General features: G+C 51.5%; 2 protein-coding genes and 1 pseudogene across 2 annotated transcripts in view; 2 read left to right on the top strand and 1 right to left on the bottom strand.

Moving 5' to 3' along the window:
• LOC139273419 (histone H2A) overlaps positions 1 to 18575 on the bottom strand; it is a 605799-nt gene that overhangs the window by 415228 nt on the left and 171996 nt on the right. The gene's annotated exons all lie outside the window — the stretch shown is intronic.
• Positions 1 to 18575, top strand: part of LOC139273441 (zinc finger protein 721-like) — a 460657-nt pseudogene that overhangs the window by 399479 nt on the left and 42603 nt on the right.
• Positions 3694 to 5834, top strand: LOC139272867 (histone H2B 1.2-like). Its single transcript, XM_070888975.1, has 2 exons — positions 3694 to 3872; positions 5372 to 5834. Exons 1-2 carry the CDS (start codon positions 3694 to 3696, stop codon positions 5832 to 5834), a joined length of 642 nt encoding a protein of 213 aa, XP_070745076.1.

The following is an 18575-nucleotide window of genomic DNA, read 5'->3' as shown; positions in this document are numbered from 1 at the left end:
CAAGCGGCGACCTTGGCCTCCAGCTCTTGCCAATTTGCCGGCCAGGCTTCCTCGTCGGGGCTAAGGTAGACTCCCAGATAGAGGAGATGGATCGTGCCCCAGGCAAAAGGCCTGAGCTCCTTCGGCAGGGAGTCCACCCGCCACTGACCCACCAGGAGTCCGGAACATTTCTCCCAGTTGATCCTGGCGGAGGATGCAGCCGAGTAAATCTCCTGGCACTCACGCATCCTCCGCAGGTCAACGGGATCCTCTACCGCGAGGAGCATGTCATCGGCGTAAGCCGAGAGGACGACCTCCATGCCCAGCCCTTGCAGAGCCAGTCCCGTCAACCTCGTCCGCAGGAGGCGCAGGAAAGGCTCCACGCAAACGGCGTATAACTGGCTGGACATGGGGCATCCCTGGCGCACCCCTCTCCTAAAGCGAAGAGGCACTGTCAAGGACCCATTAACCTTAATCAGACACTCCGCGGCAGCGTACAAAAGTCGGATCCGGGAATCCCAAACCCAAAAGTGCACAGAGTTCCGAACAGATAGTCGTGATCCACCCTGTCGAACGCCTTCTCTTGGTCAAGAGATAGTAAGGCGACCGACAGACCAGCCTCCTGGGAGTGGTGGATGAGGTCCCGGACCAGATGGATGTTATCGTGGATTGTCCGGCCCGGGACCGTGTAGGACTGGTCGGGGTGGATCATGTGGTCCAGCACAGTGCCAAGGCGAGCAGACATCACCCTGCCGAAGATTTTGTAGTCCGTGCTGAGGAGGGAGACTGGGCGCCAGTTTTTAAGTAGGCGGAGATCGCCCTTTTTAGGCAGCAGGACGATGACTGCCCTGCACCAAGAGAGGGGCATCTCCCCGGTCGCCAGACTTTCCCCCAGGACCCGCACGTAGTCGCCCCCCAGGACGTCCCAGAACGCCCTGTAGAACTCCATGATCAGCCCGTCCAGCCCCGGGGCTTTTCCCCTCGAGAGCGGGTGGAGGGCGCTGGTCAGCTCTGCTAGGCTTAGCGGAGCTTCCAGATTTTCGGCGCCCTCCGGGCCGACCTTCAGCAGGTCCTCCCACAAAACTCTATGCGCTTCCTCGCTGGACGGCTCCGGAGAGAACAGAGCCCCGTAATATCCTCGGGCCCTGTTGCTGACGTCCTTTGGATCCGAGACGAGAGAGCCGTCATCGGCCAGCAGCGTCAAGAGCTGCTTATGGACACCCTGTCTTTTTTCCAGCGAGTAGAAGAAGGGGGACCTGCGGTCCAGATCCTGCAGGAACTGGATCCACGACCGCATGAATGCGCCTCGGGACCCGACGAACTGCAGGTCCTTCAGCGCGGCCTTCTTCGCTTCGTACACTGTCCGCTTGGCCGGGTCCTCGATGACTTGACCGAGACGGGATTCCAGGTCAAGCACCTCTTTTTCTAGGCGCCTGACCCTGGCCGCCCGCCCATTGGTCGACCCCCTCGCATACTCTTGGCAGAAGACACGGACGTGAGCCTTGCCCACGTCCCACCATAACCTCAAGGAGGGGAAGCCCCCCTGCTTCCTTCTCCAGTCGGCCCAGAAATGACGGAATGAGTCCTGGAACCACGCGTCCTCCAGCAGCTGGTTGTTAAAATGCCCATACGCGGACCCCGTCCTCGCGCGGAGCAAAGCGAGCTCCGCCCACACCAGGTGGTGGTCCGAACACGGCGCCGGCCGCATGGAGGCCGCCGGAACACAGGAAACGTACGCCCGAGACACGTAAAGGCGGTCGATTCTGGACCATCCTCTTCCAGGCCTCACCCAAGTAAAGGTGCTGGTGTCGGGATGGAGATTTTGCCAGACCTCCACCAAGTCGAAGGACCCGACCAGGTCCCTCAACTTCTCGATCGCCGTCATGCTCTGTGGGGCACCGGAGCGGTCCCTCGCCTCAAGGGTGCAGTTGAAATCCCCTCCGAGGACAATGCAGTTGCCGACGTCGACGGAGCCAAGAAGAGCGGACACTTCTTTGAAGAAGCGCGCTTGCTGCGGGCCAGGCTGAGGGGTGTACACATTCAGGAGATGGAACGGCACGTCCCCCAGGTGAACCGTGACGTGCAGCAAGCGGCCTGGCACGGGCTCCTTGACCCCCAAGATCTCCCCCTGAAAATGCGGGGCCAGCAAGATGGCCACCCCACAAGAAGTGGCGGTGAGGTGGCTCATGCGGACCTCTCCTTGCCATTCCAGGAGCCACGTGGCTTCATCTCCCGGAACGGTGTGGGTTTCTTGCAGGAAGCACACTGCATATTACCCCTCCTGCAGGAGCAAAAAATTGATAAATCTACGGCGTGCCTCTCTGCCGCCGTTGATGTTGAGGCTGGCTTTGGTTATCTTCGTGACAAAAGCATAGTGCAACCTCTACTTAACTTATTGTGGGGGGGGGGGGGTGGAGTCGTTTGTTGACCTCCACTCCCTCAGCAGCCCAGCGAGGAACGTTTTGAGCCAGTGCAGCTCAAGGCTTTGCGCCTTTGAAAAGGGCCCACCCGCGGCCAAGGTATTAGTGGCAGCGCGGACAGACCTGATGAGGAGCGCCAGCTCGGACCATTTTTCCAGGGCCAGATGGGCTCGGTTGCGGCGATCCTGGCTCTGGACCATAAAGTCTCGGAGCTCCTTTTACAGGAATGAGGGGGGACTCAGCAGCGTCACGAGGAGATCCACCGCCTCACTGGCGATGGACTCCAGATCTTCTCCTGCGTCCTCCACAGAGTCCCCGTCCCCCTCCGGGAGGTCGCCGCCAGCAGCCAGTCGGTCGACCGCCCGAGGTACGGCAAATGGCCCGGCCGCTCCATCCGGCCCTGGCTCTGCCCCGATCACCATCCCTAGGATCATCGGCTGTGGAGACCCCACTGGGTTCTGTTAACTTTTAATTGTGGTGCTGGGTCAGAAAGCGGCAGTGGAAGGGATTCCCCCTCCGCCCCAGGTACCGGGGAACATGGAGAGACCTGGTCGAAGAACCACTCCAGGTCCTCCAAGTCCCCCAGCTCCAAAGTTGGGGGCGAGGGTTGGTGTTCTTCCCCCTTCCCGCCGCCACCCCCCAGCCCAGCGTGTGTAGGTTCTTTAAAATTTTGAAAAATCGAGCAGATCCCGGGAGATGTTATATATTGGCTGGGCGGGCTCAGGTTCGGCCTTTTCAGCCCCACCCGCCTCAGTCCCCGGGACGCCCGACCCGGCGGCGATGCATTCTTTCGCCGGCCCCACGCCCCCCACAACAGGTAGATCTTCCTTGCCATCCCCGGGAGGCAGAGGCTGGGCAGCCTCGACTGTCTGACCCTCGCTGGGGACAGATTCCCCCCGCCTACGGTGTGGTTTGGGAGCGCTGGTGGGGGACACGGGGCACATGGCGGGCACTGACTTCTCCGCGGAGGGATGTTGTTCCCCCTCCGCCTCATTGGAGCGGTGCCTCCTTTTTTGTCTGAGGGGGCACGGAGGCAGGGAGACCTCCATGTATGCCAAGGCCTCCGCTGCACTCCCCTCTTTTGTTTTTCTTACCCGCGCCCGAGCCCCTCTGCGGTATTGGTCGAGGGCTCGGGCATGGGCTCAGGGCACCCCGCGCTCGCCGGTGACAACGGGTAGGCTGAGCGCGGTGATGGGGCTGTTCAGCGCACTGAGGTGACCCCGCCTCAAGGTATTTCACCTTCCTCCGTGCCTTCCTTCCGCCTGGACGCTCTCCCTACCCCCCGCCGGAGGCCATGAAGACAAAGGCCTCCGGCGATGTCCGCGCACCCACGCGGACACTACCGGGGGGAGGGGTGGAGGTGGCGCAAGCCTTGGCCGCCTTTGTTGTTTTGGAGGCGGGGCAGTTCTTACGAACGTGCACCACCTCCCTACAGGCATGGCACCGCACGCCGTTCAACGTCCAAAATACGCGGTAGGCAGTCCCCTTGAGCACCACATTGAAGGTGCCCTCCGTCGTCTCCTCCCGCGCCAGCCAGACAAAAAGCTGGCGGTGGAAGGAGAACACGTGATGCAGGCTGGTCTCCCTGAGGCCGAGCGGTATCGGGTTAATCCCCGACCTTACCTCCCCCAGTTGATGTAGGTGGGGGAGCAGGAGCTCAGCGGGAACAAAGGCTGGGACATTCGAAAGAATGACCCTCTGCATGGTGGCCTCGAGAGGGTCCACTGGCTGGAACGTCCCGCCCACCGTGAGCCCCTTTTGAACGGCCAGGGACACCGCCCGCTCTGACCCCAGGAAGAACACAGCCTTCGCGGACATCTTGGAGGCCGCGATAATGGCCGAGGGGCCGACTACCCCAGCCATCACCCACACGCACTCCTTGATGCTCATAGTAGAGTGAGTGTAGCTCTTGACCCTATGTTTTTTAGTTATTAATCTAAATGGTGGCAGGGCAGCAGGAGGCACAGGAGGCGCCGTGGCTGCGGACACGGCCTGCGCGTAAGTCTTAACAGGCCCTGCCACCGACGTGGATGGGGTTGCCATCACGGGGTCCCATTAAGGGCTACACTCACACCAAAGTCACAGGCCTTAATGGTCTTAATAGGCCTCGTTAAGTGTGTGAGCAGAGGGAGCTCTTAATGAGGCATTCCTCTCCCCGAATTAATGATTGAGGAGGGGCCTTGCTCCCTCTGCTCAGTTGTCTTGATTTTTTAATTAGGAGGAAAGGGCTCTCAGGGAGAGAGGGGAGAGACAGAGAGAGTGACAGAGGGAGAGAGAGAGAGGGGGGTGGGAAAGAGGGAAGCTGTGAGGGCAGGTCTCCCCTCACCGTGCTGGGTGGGTGTTTTGCTGGGGTGCACTCCCCAGATGACAAAAGAACACAGTCTTATTAGGTGGTCTTCGGGTGAGGAGTTTCTGTTTCGACCACCCATTTAGGCAGTGAGTTCCAGACCCCCACCCTCTACGTGAAGAAATTTCCCCTCTAAACCTGCCAATTACTTTAAATTTATGTCCCCTGTGCTAAGGGAAATAGGCCGTTTATGGCACAGAAGGTACGGCATATTCCAGTGAAGGTAATACTGAAACAACTAATATAGTTACAGCAGTGACAGATAAGAAAGGTGTTGAATTAAACGGTGGGAGGAAGGCAGCATCAGGGCGGAAGGACAGTGAGGGCCTTTTGCCCTCACAGTAGGACTCCCATGTCCTGACCAGAAGTGACCCTCAGGCAATCTCGGATACAAACCGGTCAATGTCTGTCGAACATGTAGACATCTAGATCGATAAAGAACAGAATATGGCTCAGGAGGGGATGTAACTGATGACCTAAGTCAAGAATTTGAGATTGTGGCGAGCAGTAAATCTGATTGGTCTCTTTAAATATACGATCAGAGAATTACAGAACAATGTAAATTGACAACGCAGCGAATGAACCAATCACAATCGTTGCCTTCACCCATCCCTCATTAGCATAGGGCTGTGGGCGGAGTGTGGGGCTGCCTATATAATACGAGCTCCGAGCTGAGTTTACGTCATGTCGGGGTTGGATTGAACAAGACGATCCCTGAAGAGAAGAAATCAGTTACTGCCAAGCAAGGCGCCAAGAAAGTGATCAAGAAAACGCCACCGAAGGGCGGCAAGAGGCGCAGAAAGTCGAGGAAGGAGAGCTACTCCATCTACATCTACAAAGTGATGAAGCAGGTTCATCCCGACACCGGCATCTCCTCCAAGGCCATGGGCATCATGAACTCGTTTGTGAACGATATTTTCGAGCGCATCGCGGGTGAGGCTTCCCGCCTGGCCCATTACAACAAGCGCTGCACCATCAGCTCCCGGGAGATCCAGACCGCCGTGCGCCTGCTGCTGCCCGGGGAGCTGGCCAAGCACGCCGTGTCAGAAGGGACAAAGGCGGTGACCAAGTACACCAGCTCCAAGTAAAGCTCCACGCTGTCCTGACGGAACAAACCCCAAACATAACGGCTCTTTTAAGAGCCACCCACAACCTCTCTGAAAGAGCTGCACAAACGCGTCATCCTTTAACCTCAATTTACTGTAGTTATTCCCTGAGCAAGTGTTTTTGACAACATTTAAAGATCCAGGGTAGAATTAGATACGAATTTTCAGATAATCGGTTTTACTGTCCGGTTCAGCCTTAGCTTCGTTGATGAATGTCCCTCCCAGTAAACTACAAACACTCCCTGGTCGCCTGCCGACGAATTATGGTCTTGTTATAGGGGGTGAGACTCAGACTTTATTCACCTCATTCTCTCTCAAGCCCTTTTCAATAAAAAAAATTCTAGTTAGTCAACCCGCTTATTACCCGGGGCCTGCGTGTGCAACAACCCAGAATAGGAGTTCTTACAGAGACCAGAACGGGGCAGTTTGAACACTCTGTCCCTCTTCTCTTTTCACTGAAGGACTTCCAGTTCTAGTCTCACTCCCGCCTGTGCGGTGGATCGATCCATGATCTGTGATTCCCAAATTGTACAAAGATTGAGCTGGAATGTGTCCCGTTCAGAATGTTTGACAGTGAACCCTAATTTAATCCTGATTGTAACATCTTGGAATTTGTACGGCAATATGGAATAAAAAGTGTTTGGAAATCTTTGGCTAATGATGAATTTATTAACATAATCCGCATTGTAAAAATTATTGGCGGGGTTTTTGAAATTGAAGATTCGTTGGAAGTCGAACAATAATTTTTGCCCTCAAAATTAGTAATCTCGGGATTGCTACCAGTGCCACGTGCGAGTTAGAGTAGGAATCGCAGGATAGCGCAGATGAATACGTGGCTTGAGCAGTGGTGCAGCAGGGAGGGATTCAAATTCCTGGGGCATTGGAACCGGTTCTGGGGGAGGTGGGACCAGTACAAACCGGACGGTCTGCACCTGTCCTAGGGGGAGTGTTTGCTAGTGCTGTTGGGGAGGAGTTAAACTAATATGGCAGGGGGATGGGAACCAATGCAGGGAGACAGAGGGAAACAAAAAGGAGACAAAAGCAAAAGACAGAAAGGAGATGAGGAAAAGTGGGGGGCAGAGAAACCCAAGACAAACAACAAAAAGGGCCACTGTAGAGCAAAATTCTAAAAGGACAAAGGGTGTTAAAAAAACAAGCCTGAAGGCTTTGTGTCTTAATGCAAGGAGTAGCCGTAATAAGGTGGATGAATTAACTGTGCAAATAGATGTTAACAAATATGATGTGATTGGGATTACAGAGACGTGGCTCCAGGATGATCAGGGCTGGGAACTCAACATCCAGGGGTATTCAACATTCAGGAAAGATAGACGAAAAGGAAAAGGAGCTGGGGTAGCGTTGCTCGTTAAAGAGGAAATTAACGCAATAGTAAGGAAGGACATTAGCTTGGATGATGTGGAATCTATATGGGTGGAGCTGCAGAACACCAAAGGGCAAAAAACGTTAGTGGGAATTGTGTACAGACCTCCAAACAGTAGTAGTGATGTTGGGGAGGGCATCAAACAGGAAATTAGGGGTGCATGCAATAAAGGTACAGCAATTATAATGGGTGACTTTTATATGCACATAGATTGGGCTAACCAAACTGGAAGCAATACAGTGGAGGAGGATTTCCTGGAGTGCATAAGGGATGGTTTTCTAGACCAATATGTCGAGGAACCAACTAGGGGGGAGGCCATCTTAGACTGGGTGTTATGTAATGAGAGAGGATTAATTAGCAATCTCGTTGTGCGAGGCCCCTTGGCGAAGTGACCATAATATGGTGGAATTCTGCATTAGGATGGAGAATGAAACAGTTAATTTAGAGACCATGGTCCAGAACTTAAAGAAGGGTAACTTTGAAGGTATGAGGCGTAGATTGGCGAATGATACTTAAGGGGTTGACAGTGGATGGGCAATGGCAGACATTTAGAGACCGCATGGATGAACTACAACAATTGTACATCCCTGTCTGGCGTAAAAATAAAAAAAGGAAGGTGGCTCAACCGTGGCTATCAAGGGAAATCAGGGATAGTATTAAAGCCAAGGAAGTGGCATACAAATTGGCCAGAAATAGCAGCGAACCCGGGGACTGGGAGAAATTTAGAACTCAGCAGAGGAGGACAAAGGGTTTGATTAGGGCAGGGAAAATGGAGTACAAGAAGAAGCTTGTAGGGAATATTAAGACGGATTGCAAAAGTTTCTACCGATATGTAAAGAGAAAAAGGTTAGTAAAGACAAACGTAGGTCCCCTGCAGTCAGAATCAGGGGAAGTCATAACGGGGAACAAAGAAATGGCGGACCAATTGAACAAGTACTTTGGTTCGGTATTCACTAAGGAGGACACAAACAACCTTCCGGATATAAAAGGGGTCAGAGGGTCGAGTAAGGAGGAGGAACTGAGGGAAATCCTTATTAGTCTGGAAATTGTGTTGGGGAAATTGATGGGATTGAAGGCCTATAAATCCCCAGGGCCAGATGGACTGCATCCCAGAGTACTTAAGGAGGTGGCCTGGGAAATAGCGGATGCATTGACAGTCATTTTCTAACATTCCATTGACTCTGGATCAGTTCCGATGGAGTGGAGGGTAGCCAATGTAACCCCACTTTTTAAAAAAGGAGGGAGAGAGAAAACGGAATTATAGACCGGTCAGCCTGACATCGGTAGTGGATAAAATGATGGAATCAATTATTAAGGATGTCATATCAGTGCATTTGGAAAGAGGTGACATGATAGGTCCAATTCAGCATGGATTTGTGAAAGGGAAATCATGCTTGACAAATCTTCTGGAATTTTTTTGAGGATGTTTCCAGTAGAGTGGACAAGGGAGAACCAGTTGATGTGGTATATTTGGACTTTCAGAAGGTTTTCGACAAGGTCCCACACAAGAGATTAATGTGCAAAGTTAAAGCACATGGGATTGGGGGTAGTGTGCTGACATGGATTGAGAACTGGTTGTCAGACAGGAAGCAAAGAGCAGGAGTAAATGGGGACTTTTCAGAATGGCAGGCAGTGACTAGTGGGGTACCGCAAAGTTCTGTGCTGGGGCCCCAGTTGTTTACACTGTACATTAATGCTTTAGACGAAGGGATTAAATGTAGTATCTCCAAATTTGCGGATGACACTAAGTTGGGTGGCAGTGTGAGCTGCGAGGAGAATGTTATGAGGCTGCAGAGCGACTTGGATAGGTTAGGTGAGTGGGCAAATGCATGGCAGATGAAGTATAATGTGGATAAATGTGAGGTTATCCACTTTGGTGGTTAAAAACAGAGAGACAGACTATTATCTGAATGGTGACAGATTCGGAAAAGGGGAGGTGCAACGAGACCTGGATGTCATGGTACATCAGTCATTGAAGGTTGGCATGCAGGTACAGCAGGCGGTTAAGAAAACAAATGGCATGTTGGCCTTCATAGCGAGGGGATTTGAGTACAGGGGCAGGGAGGTGTTGCTACAGTTGTACAGGGCCTTGGTGAGGCCACACCTGGAGTATTGTGTACAGTTTTGGTCTCCTAACCTGAGGAAGGACATTCTTGCTATTGAGGGAGTGCAGCGAAGGTTCACCAGATTGATTCCCGGGATGGCGGGACTGACCTATCAAGAAAGACTGGATCAAGTGGGCTTGTATTCACTGGAGTTCATAAGAATGAGAAGTGACCTCATAGAAACGTTTAACATTCAGACGGGGTTAGACAGGTTAGATGCAGGAAGAATGTTCCCAATGTTGGGGCAGTCCAGAACCAGGGGACACAGTCTAAGGATAAGGGGTAAGCCATTTAGGACCGAGATGAGGAGAAACTTCTTCACCGAGAGTGGTGAACCTGTGGAATTCTCTACCACAGAAAGTTGTTGGGGCCAATTCACTAAATAAATTCAAAAAGGAGTTAGATGTAGTCCTTACTACTATGGGGATCAAGGGGTATGGCGAGAAAGCAGGAATGGGGTACTGAAGGTGCATGTTCCGCCATGAACTCATTGAATGGCGGTGCAGGCTGGAAGGGCCGAATGGCCTACTCCTGCACCTATTTTCTATGTTTCAATGTTTTCAGTGGCAGGCTAAGCAGATGGTGATTGGTCATCGGAAAAGACCAATGAAATGCACCGCAGAGCGACCAATCACAAGTTCACTCCCTGCATCCCTCCAGAATGTCTAAGAAGAGCAGATGAGGGAGGAGTTTCGCATTCTTTGATCTTGTGGATTGTGGAAATGTCTGGATGAGGAAAAACCGGCGGTAAAGCTTGGGCCAAGGCCAAGTCACGTTCCTCCCGGGCCGGACTGCAGTTCCCTATGGGCCGTGTTCACAGACTCCTGCGAAAGGGGAACTACGCTGAGCGTGTGGGTGCCGGAGCCCCGGTTTACATGGCTGCTGTGCTCGAGTATTTGACCGCTGAAATCCTGGATTTGGGCGGCAACCCGGCCCGCGACAACAAAAAGAACCGCATCATCCCCAGACACCGGCAGCTGGCCATCCGCAACGACGAGGAGCTCAATAAGCTGCTGGGAAAGGTGACCATCGCTCAGGGCGGGGTGCTGTCGAATATCCAGGTTGTGCTACTGCCCAAGAAAACCACCACTTCGTCCAAGATCAAGTAAAGCGGACAAGATTTAATCTAATAAACCAAAGGCTCTTTTCAGAGCCACCCACAGTATCTGTGGAAGGGCTACTTACTGACTTAATGGAGTCAAAGCCCTTGAATTCATGTACCGATCGATTGGCTTATTTCAGACCTGTAAACATAGGAAATAGGTGCAGGAGTAAGCCATTCGAGCCTGCATCACCATTCAATAAGATCATGGCTGATCTTTCACCTCAGTACCCCTTTCCTGCTTTCTCTCCACATCCCTTGATCTCTTTAGCCATAAGGGCCACATCGAACTCCCTCTTGAATATATCCAACGAACTGGCATCAACAACTCTGCCGTAGGGAATTCCACAGGTTAACAACTCTGAGTGAATAAGTTTCCCCTCATCTCAGTCCCAAATGGCTTACCCCTTATCCGTATGGGGGAGTTTTCAGTTCCTGGTCTCTGCATTACGGTTCTCTGCTCACACATACTCTTCCAGTTAACAGCGAATAACTGAACCACAGTTGTCACTTAACAATTGTATAAATACCGCCACCGGTTCCTTAAATATTCTTTAGTCTGTCTATGAAAACTAGAGAGTCGGCGGTGATGAATTAATATAGTAATCAAAGGGCCTAGTTTAATTCTGGTCTGGTTGGAGATAATTTGAATGCTGCTTCTGTTCCCGGGCTGTATTTCTCTAAGCCGGCCAGTTTAGACCGCACTGCATCAGCAAGCGATGTACACACAGGACCCGGGTCAATTGCAGTGCTTCCCAGATCTGCCTGCCCCCATTCTCCGGCAACACCGAATGCGGAAATCTGTGCTCTGCCCCGGGGAACTCGAGGTCAGAGCGACCCAAAGCCGATTTCAGTTTCTGAAAATATTAAAGGGCTCATTAGTTATTAGTCAATAACTCATGTGAACAGAGCTGGTATATGAACACACGATCAGTAATCAGTCCCACACGCTCTGCCCGTCCCTACAATGGGTTAATGAACAACACGAAGCTCTGGTTACAGGAGATCGCAGCTCTTTCCTTTGCTGATTTGGTGGCTCTGAAAAGAGCCGTTGTTGTACTTGGTGCTGAACCTCCGAGTCGGGGCAGGGGAAGTCTAGGCGCGCTCCCCGCGGATGCGGCGGGCCAGCTGGATGTCTTTGGGCATGATGGTGACTCGCTTGGCGTGGATGGCGCACAGGTTGGTGTCCTCAAAGAGCCCCACCAGGTAAGCCTCGCTGGCCTCCTGCAGGGCCATGACGGCCGAGCTCTGGAAACGCAGGTCGGTCTTGAAGTCCTGAGCGATCTCCCGCACCAGGCGCTGGAAGGGCAGTTTGCGGATCAGCAGCTCGGTGGATTTCTGGTAGCGGCGGATCTCCCTCAGAGCCACGGTGCCGGGTCTGTAGCGATGAGGCTTCTTCACTCCGCCCGTGGCCGGAGCGCTCTTCCGGGCCGCTTTGGTCGCCAGCTGTTTACGAGGAGCTTTCCCTCCGGTGGATTTGCGCGCTGTCTGCTTCGTCCTGGCCATTGTCTGAACGGAACTCAACACAATCTGGGACACACGGACTGTTAATGCAGAGCCTCCTCTGGGGCCTCCTTTTAAAGTGTGTGAGGGTCCGCCCCGGGGCTGTGATTGGCTGCAACCCGACCGCCAATCAAGTTTGAACCAAGCACCGAGAAAGAAAATGAAGGGCGGGGATTTCTGGCCCCTGATTGGCTGAACTGAAACTGACAGTTGGTCAATTTCAAAAAGCCCGCCAATTTCAAAATATCAACCAACAGAGTTTTAAAGAAACTCTAATTTCCCGCCAGCAATTTAAGAATCCGCTCTTTATAACGGCGATTGTGCCCCATTATAAGTCACCAATCCCATTCTCTGCAACATTCCGGTTTGAATTCTGTTCCATTCCCTGATCGGTCTGTACCGGGCGGGAATAAATCCCCGGTCACTGCTTCCTAAACACAAGGCCCCATTCGATCCCGCTGAACCGAATCTCAGAAACCTCACATTACAGGAATTATCTGTGAGGGGAGACTGTAATGTCTGGGTCAAGTGGACTGTGTATCCCGCCCGGTAATTGTGACTGTCAGCCGGAGTTTATGATCTCTCATATTTACAATAGTTGTAAAATATTTAATTCCCATATTCCTACAGCGACGACACTCTAAAATTACTTCATTGGTCTTGAGAGACGTTCGGTGGTCGTGAAAGGCGCTATATAAATCCAAACCTTTCTTTCCATTAATTAAACAGCCGAAACCATTTCCCAACCAAACTGTCCGCATTCCCATCCCCAGGTCGCTGCTCTCTCTGTGAGGCGATGGGTGGCTCTGAGAAGAGCCTTTGTGTTGTGCTTGGGGGAAAAGGTCCGAGTTATTCAGCCGCCGAATCCATAGAGAGTGCGGCCCTGCCGTTTCAGAGCGTACACCACATCCATGGCAGTGACCGTCTTGCGTTTGGCGTGTTCAGTGTAGGTGACCGCATCCCTGATCACATTCTCCAGGAAAACCTTCAGCACCCCGCGGGTCTCCTCGTAGATCAGGCCCGAGATCCGCTTGACACCGCCACGGCGAGCCAGGCGGCGGATGGCTGGTTTGGTGATGCCCTGGATGTTATCACGGAGCACTTTACGGTGCCGCTTGGCTCCGCCTTTACCCAGTCCTTTGCCGCCTTTACCTCGACCAGACATTATAACGACTCTTCAGTTAAACTGCCGCTGACTGAAAAACGAATTGCTGCCGGCTCCTTTTTATAGAGCCGGACCCGATCTGACTGAGAAAGCGCAGAGTGAGAGAGGCGGAAAGGGGAGGACACAGAGTTAAGATTGACAGACAGAGCAGAGAGCGGCCTCTGGTCTTCCAGCTCCGCCTCCAGCTTTCTGCAGCCACCAATTTCAAACCGTTTTCCGACAATAGAACCGAAACACAGCGCTCCGCACAAACCCTTACAGACTCGGAATTCATCTTCAAGGCTTCCAGGAACCTGAAGCTTTTAAATAAGGTCCCGTTACAATTAACAATCACGAATATTCCCGCCTATATACAGTCCCTTCCCTGTCAATCTCAGACCTTGTTCCATCTCCCCACACTTCCTCTCACAGACGGGTTCAGCAGTTTACAAACACCTTATTCCAGCTGATTTGGAGAATGTGGTGTTTAGGATTTGAGTTGTGAGGCGGGATATCTCCGCCAGTATCACCGTCTCACAGACTCTCCCCCTGAATCTGTGAAATGACAATGACCAGGAACTGAGACTGGAGCCGAATACATCCCGTTAGTGAGGCCCGGGCCGGACATCCCATTCTGTGTGTTTTATTGCAGACACTGGGGGAGGGGTGGGTGCAGCCAATGTCAGCGAGTCACCAGGGATCCTGGCTTCATGTTCAATGATTTCTGTCTGAAATCTGAGCCCGGCCCCGAGATAGGGATCATTTGATTCGGGGATCAGCTCTTTTCTGAGAGGTGTGGGTGGCTCTGAGAAGAGCCTTTGGGTTCAGATGTTTACAAGTTGAACTTTTTATTTACTTTTTGAGCGCTGCTTTCTTGGGTTTTGCTGATTTGGCCTTGGCCCTCGGTTTTTCCACCTTTTTGGCCGCCTTCACCTTTGCGCCCGAGGCCTTCTTGGGGCTCTTGGTCTTAGCCGCTGCCGCCTTCTTCCCAGCCGCCGCTTTCGTTGTCTTTTTTACTGTTAGCGCCTTGTTGGTGCTCGTTTTCTTGGCCGGAGATTTCTTGGCTGCTGGTTTCTTGGCCGGAGATTTCTTGGCTGCTGGTTTCTTGGCTGCTGATTTCTTGGCTGGAGATTTCTTGGCTGCTGGTTTCTTCACCTTCCTTCCCACATTCCCCTGGTTTTCCTTCTTAGCAACTTTGAAGGAGCCCGAGGCGCCCGTGCCCTTGGTCTGCACCAGGAAGCCATTTGTCACATTCCTCTTGATGCTGACCCTGATCTGGGACCCGCGTTTCTCCACATCCACGCCTTTGGCCGCCAGAGCCTTCTTTATCGCGGCCAAGGACATCCCCTTGCGATCGCTGCCATCGGCCACAACCTTGAGGATCTGTTCGCCCAACTTGAGACCGGCTGGCTTGGAGCGGGGAGCCGCCTTCTTCTTCTTGCTGGGAGCCTTGGTTTGAGCGGCGGCGGCAGGAGGGGCCGTTTCGGCGGCTGCAGTGTCAGTCATGTCCGCGGCTCTGTGGAAAATCTCTCTGACAGTCAGAGCTCGGTCAGAAATGAAACGGGAGGCGGCGGCACAGAGCAACTTAAAGGCAGCGAGCGGACGAGGCGGAGACATCCTGCTGTCAGCTCCCCGCCCCTCCAGCCTCTCTGTGTTTCTCTCTCCTCATTAACTGTCCGATTCCAATTCAACCCGGGCCCTCCAGAGTCCCAGACTGGCCTCTTTCTGTCCCGAAGACCGGGATGTTTGTTGTCGAGAAAGTTTCATCCAAATTGAAGACAGCAATTTGGATTTAAACCCGTTTTATTGCTGCACTGATCGCGCTCTCTCACCCGATCGCGGACATTTTCTCTGTTTTTCGATTGAAATTTGAAATCACTTCAAACTTGACGTTTAATTCCCACTTTAGACCTGAGCAGGGCAACAGGGCGATCCTGTGACAGGGAAATCTTTGAATTTTACATAAGAGGAATTCTGGAATCCGGCGATGAGACGGACACACAAACACAGTGATATTAGTCTCACCGGCCCGCCCCTTTAACACACTCTCATCACACAATGTTCACATCTGTACATTCACAGCACAAACTGTCCCAGATTTACAGCTCCCAGCACAGGGTATCCTCTCCGCTCGGCCTGTGCTGCCGATTCTCGGGGTTAGTTGTAGTTTCCCAGCTCAGTAAGTGTTAAACACTCTTAGACCGGCGCTCCTCACAATGTCTGTTCCCCAGATTCAGGGGCAGTAGCTAATCACAGTAGAGGAAATATGTTTCATTAATGTGAAAATATAAATTATGTGCTCACTACCCCTCCAGCATCTCTATGTCTCTCTCTCCTCCTAAACTGAGGGATATTTAACTGTAACTGGTGTCCTATACATCTCATACTCACCACCCAGAGGTGGCTATCAGAGAGAGCGACAGAGACACAGAATCAATCTTAAAAAACTACCTCACTGTGTCTGCTTATTACGGTCTATAATAATATCACATATTCATGTACAGCATCAGCGAGAAAGAGAGAGAGACAGGCACTGTATCATTCTTACACTGTGTATCAGTGTCTCCATATTACGCTCAGTCACAGTGCCACACCGTCATGTATAGCACCAGAGAGAGAAAGAGAGAAATTATCAGTATTGTACTTCCAACAGTGTTTCCACATCACGCTAAATAACAGTATCCCGCCTTCACAGACAGTACAAGAGAAAGGGGGAAAGCGACAGAGAGAGAGAGAGAGTGGGCTGAGAGAGAAAGAGACAGGGGAGTGTGAGGCAGGGCGGTGAGACACAGAAACATACACAGTATCAGTCCCAGGCTGACCTTTGAGGTCCGGTTTTATCCTGAAAGATCCCATTGGGGAGACAGAAGGTGCAGTCCTCTCTCTCACTGATATTGTACCACAGACAGACACATTATTAATCCCACACTGCGGGACAGTGTCAGAGAGTGAGAGAAACAAGGTCCCACATTTAACCCTCGCTTGCCTGTTGTACTCTCTGTAATCTTGCAGCTCAGGGCCGTTCGGTATTACTCTCAGTGACCGAGTGTTTCACTCTGATTAAATTAAACTGGGACAGTTTCTGTCAGATTTTAACTCCTGCACAGTCCCAGCAAACACTCCTGCTCCCTCGTCCCTCCGATGTTTCTGCAGGATTGCTTTGTGAGGACGGGCTCACAAAGAGAAAAACACCCTGCACGGAATGATCCCAAATTGAGCATCTCAAAGGGACAAGGCCCCCAGCTTTAAACATTCTCTGTCCTTGCCCCCCAGGCCCAGTCTTTCATTCGCTGGTATGTGAGTGTTAGATTTACACAGTCCTTGTCATTTTCTGATATGGGAGTATGGGTCTTATCTGTGTCTGTCTGTTTTTGATATTTGTGTGTGGGTATTACTCTATCTCTCAGACTATGGTGTGTGAGTGTGAATTTTGCTCTGTATATAACAGTTTTCGGAGTGTGAGTTTGGATTTCACACTATACTTGTCAGTCTCTGGTATATGTGTGGATTGTATCTGTAAATTTCTGGGACTATGTCCCCTAGTTCCAGTTTCCCCTATGTGGAAATTGTGGATCCTCATTGCATCCACCTTGTCGAGCCCCCTCATTATTTTATATGTTTCAATAAGACCACCTCTCACTCTTCTGAACTCCAATGTGTATTGGCCCAACCTACTCAACCTCTCTTCATAAGTCAGCCCCTTCATCTCCGGAATCAACCTAGTGAATCTTATCTGAACAGCCTCCAGTGCAAGTATATCCTTTCTTAAATAAGGAGACCAAAACTGCATGCAGTACTCTAAGTATAGCCTCACCATACCCTGTAAAGTTGTAGCAGGACTTCTCTGCTTTTATACTCTATCCCCCTTGCAATAAAGGCCAACATTCCATTTGCCTTCCTGATGACTTGCTGTACCTGCATTCTAACTTTTTGTGTTTCATGCACAAGGACCCCCAGGTCCTTCTGTACTGCAGCACTTTGCAATTTTTCTCCATTTAAATAATAATTTGCTTTTTTATGTTTTCTGCCAAAGCGGACAACCTCACACTTTCCCACATTATACTTGGGACGGACTCTACTTGGAATGTGCTGGGGTTAGGGTCCTGGCGAACCGAATAACTAGGGCAGCATGGAGAGCTTTAGTAATCAATGGTGGGCAGGGCTCAGGTGAGCAGAAACTTAAAATCTCAAAGAACAAGGTGAAGGCAATAGAGCAGGGTAGCATTGGGGGAACAAAAACGGAACAGGAAGGGACAGAATCTATAAACATAAGCATGTATCAGAAGCTGGGGCCATAGCAGGAGAAAAACCATGATGACTCTGCTTGACTGAATTATGCTTTTCCAAATGTCCTGCGACAAATGTTAGGCTAACTGGTCTGGTAACACTGTTGTGAAGTGCCTTGGGACATTGTACTACGTTAAAGGTGCTATATAAATAAAAGTTATTATTATAGGAAAGCTGCAGGTTTATGCGTCGCCACCAAGATTCACCGAGAGCACATGCGTGGCCATCTTTGCAAAAGAGCAAAGTATGGGCGGGGCTACAGGGTCCCAGTGAACCCAGCCAGAGTCAGCACCTTCAGGGAGGAGAGGCAGAGGGACCAGTAAGTGTAGAACTGAACCCAGCCAGAGTCAGCACCTTCAGGGGAGGGGAACCAGTGGGTGTAGAACTGGACCCAGCCAGAGTCAGCACCTTCAGGGGAGGGGAACCAGTGAGTGTAGAACTGGACCCAGCCAGAGTCAGCACCTTCAGGGGAGGAGAGGGAGGGGAACCAGTGAGTGTAGAACTGAACCCAGCCAGAGTCAGCACCTTCAGGGGAGGGGAACCAGTGAGTGTAGAACTGGACCCAGCCAGAGTCAGCACCTTCAGGGGAGGAGAGGGAGGGGAAACCGTGTGTGTAGAACTGGACCCAGCCAGAGTCAGCACTTTCAGGGGAGGGGAACCAGTGAGTGTGGGACTGAACCCAGACAGAGTTGGTGGTGAAAGCTGGGAGCGGAGGACATGCTGCCTTCAGACATGCGATGTGTTTGAATTTCAGCACAGGGAGGACGGAGAGTGCGTAGGACGATGATTTACAGCTTTGGAGGAAGAATAAGGGGTAAGCCATTTAGGACTGAGATGAGGAGAAACTTCTTCACTCAGAGAGTTGTTAACCTGTGGAATTCTCTACCGCAGAGAGGTGATGATGCCAGTTCGTTGGATATATTCAAGAGGGAGTTAGATATGGCTCTTACGGCTAAAGGGATCAAGGGGTATGGAGAGAAAGCAGGAAAGGGGTACTGAGGTGAATGATCAGCCATGATCTTATTGAATGGTGGTGCAGGCTCGAAGGGCCGAATGGCCTACTCCTGCACCTATTTTCTATGTTTCTATGTAACAAGAGAGGAAAAAATGTTCCATGGAATCTAGAATTGTGTGTTCTGATTTTCTGCCCTGTACTTGCAGTAATGATTTTTGTAAACTACTTTTCCAAGGTATTGGAAGGGGA

This window comes from Pristiophorus japonicus, chromosome 9 (genome assembly GCF_044704955.1).
Source record: "Pristiophorus japonicus isolate sPriJap1 chromosome 9, sPriJap1.hap1, whole genome shotgun sequence".
NCBI classification, from domain to species: Eukaryota; Metazoa; Chordata; class Chondrichthyes; family Pristiophoridae; genus Pristiophorus; species Pristiophorus japonicus.
The sequence above is the reverse complement of the archived record's forward strand: the minus strand, read 5'-3'. Positions and strand labels throughout refer to the sequence as shown.

Excerpts from the sequence above, each read along its gene's own strand:
- LOC139272867 (XM_070888975.1), top strand. The coding sequence starts at position 3,694 with ATGAAGACAAAGGCCTCCGGCGATGTCCGCGCACCCACGCGGACACTA. Across the intron at positions 3,873-5,371 it reads TTCAACGTCCAAAATACGCG|GGCTGTGGGCGGAGTGTGGG; the intron begins GTAGGCAGTCCC and ends TCATTAGCATAG.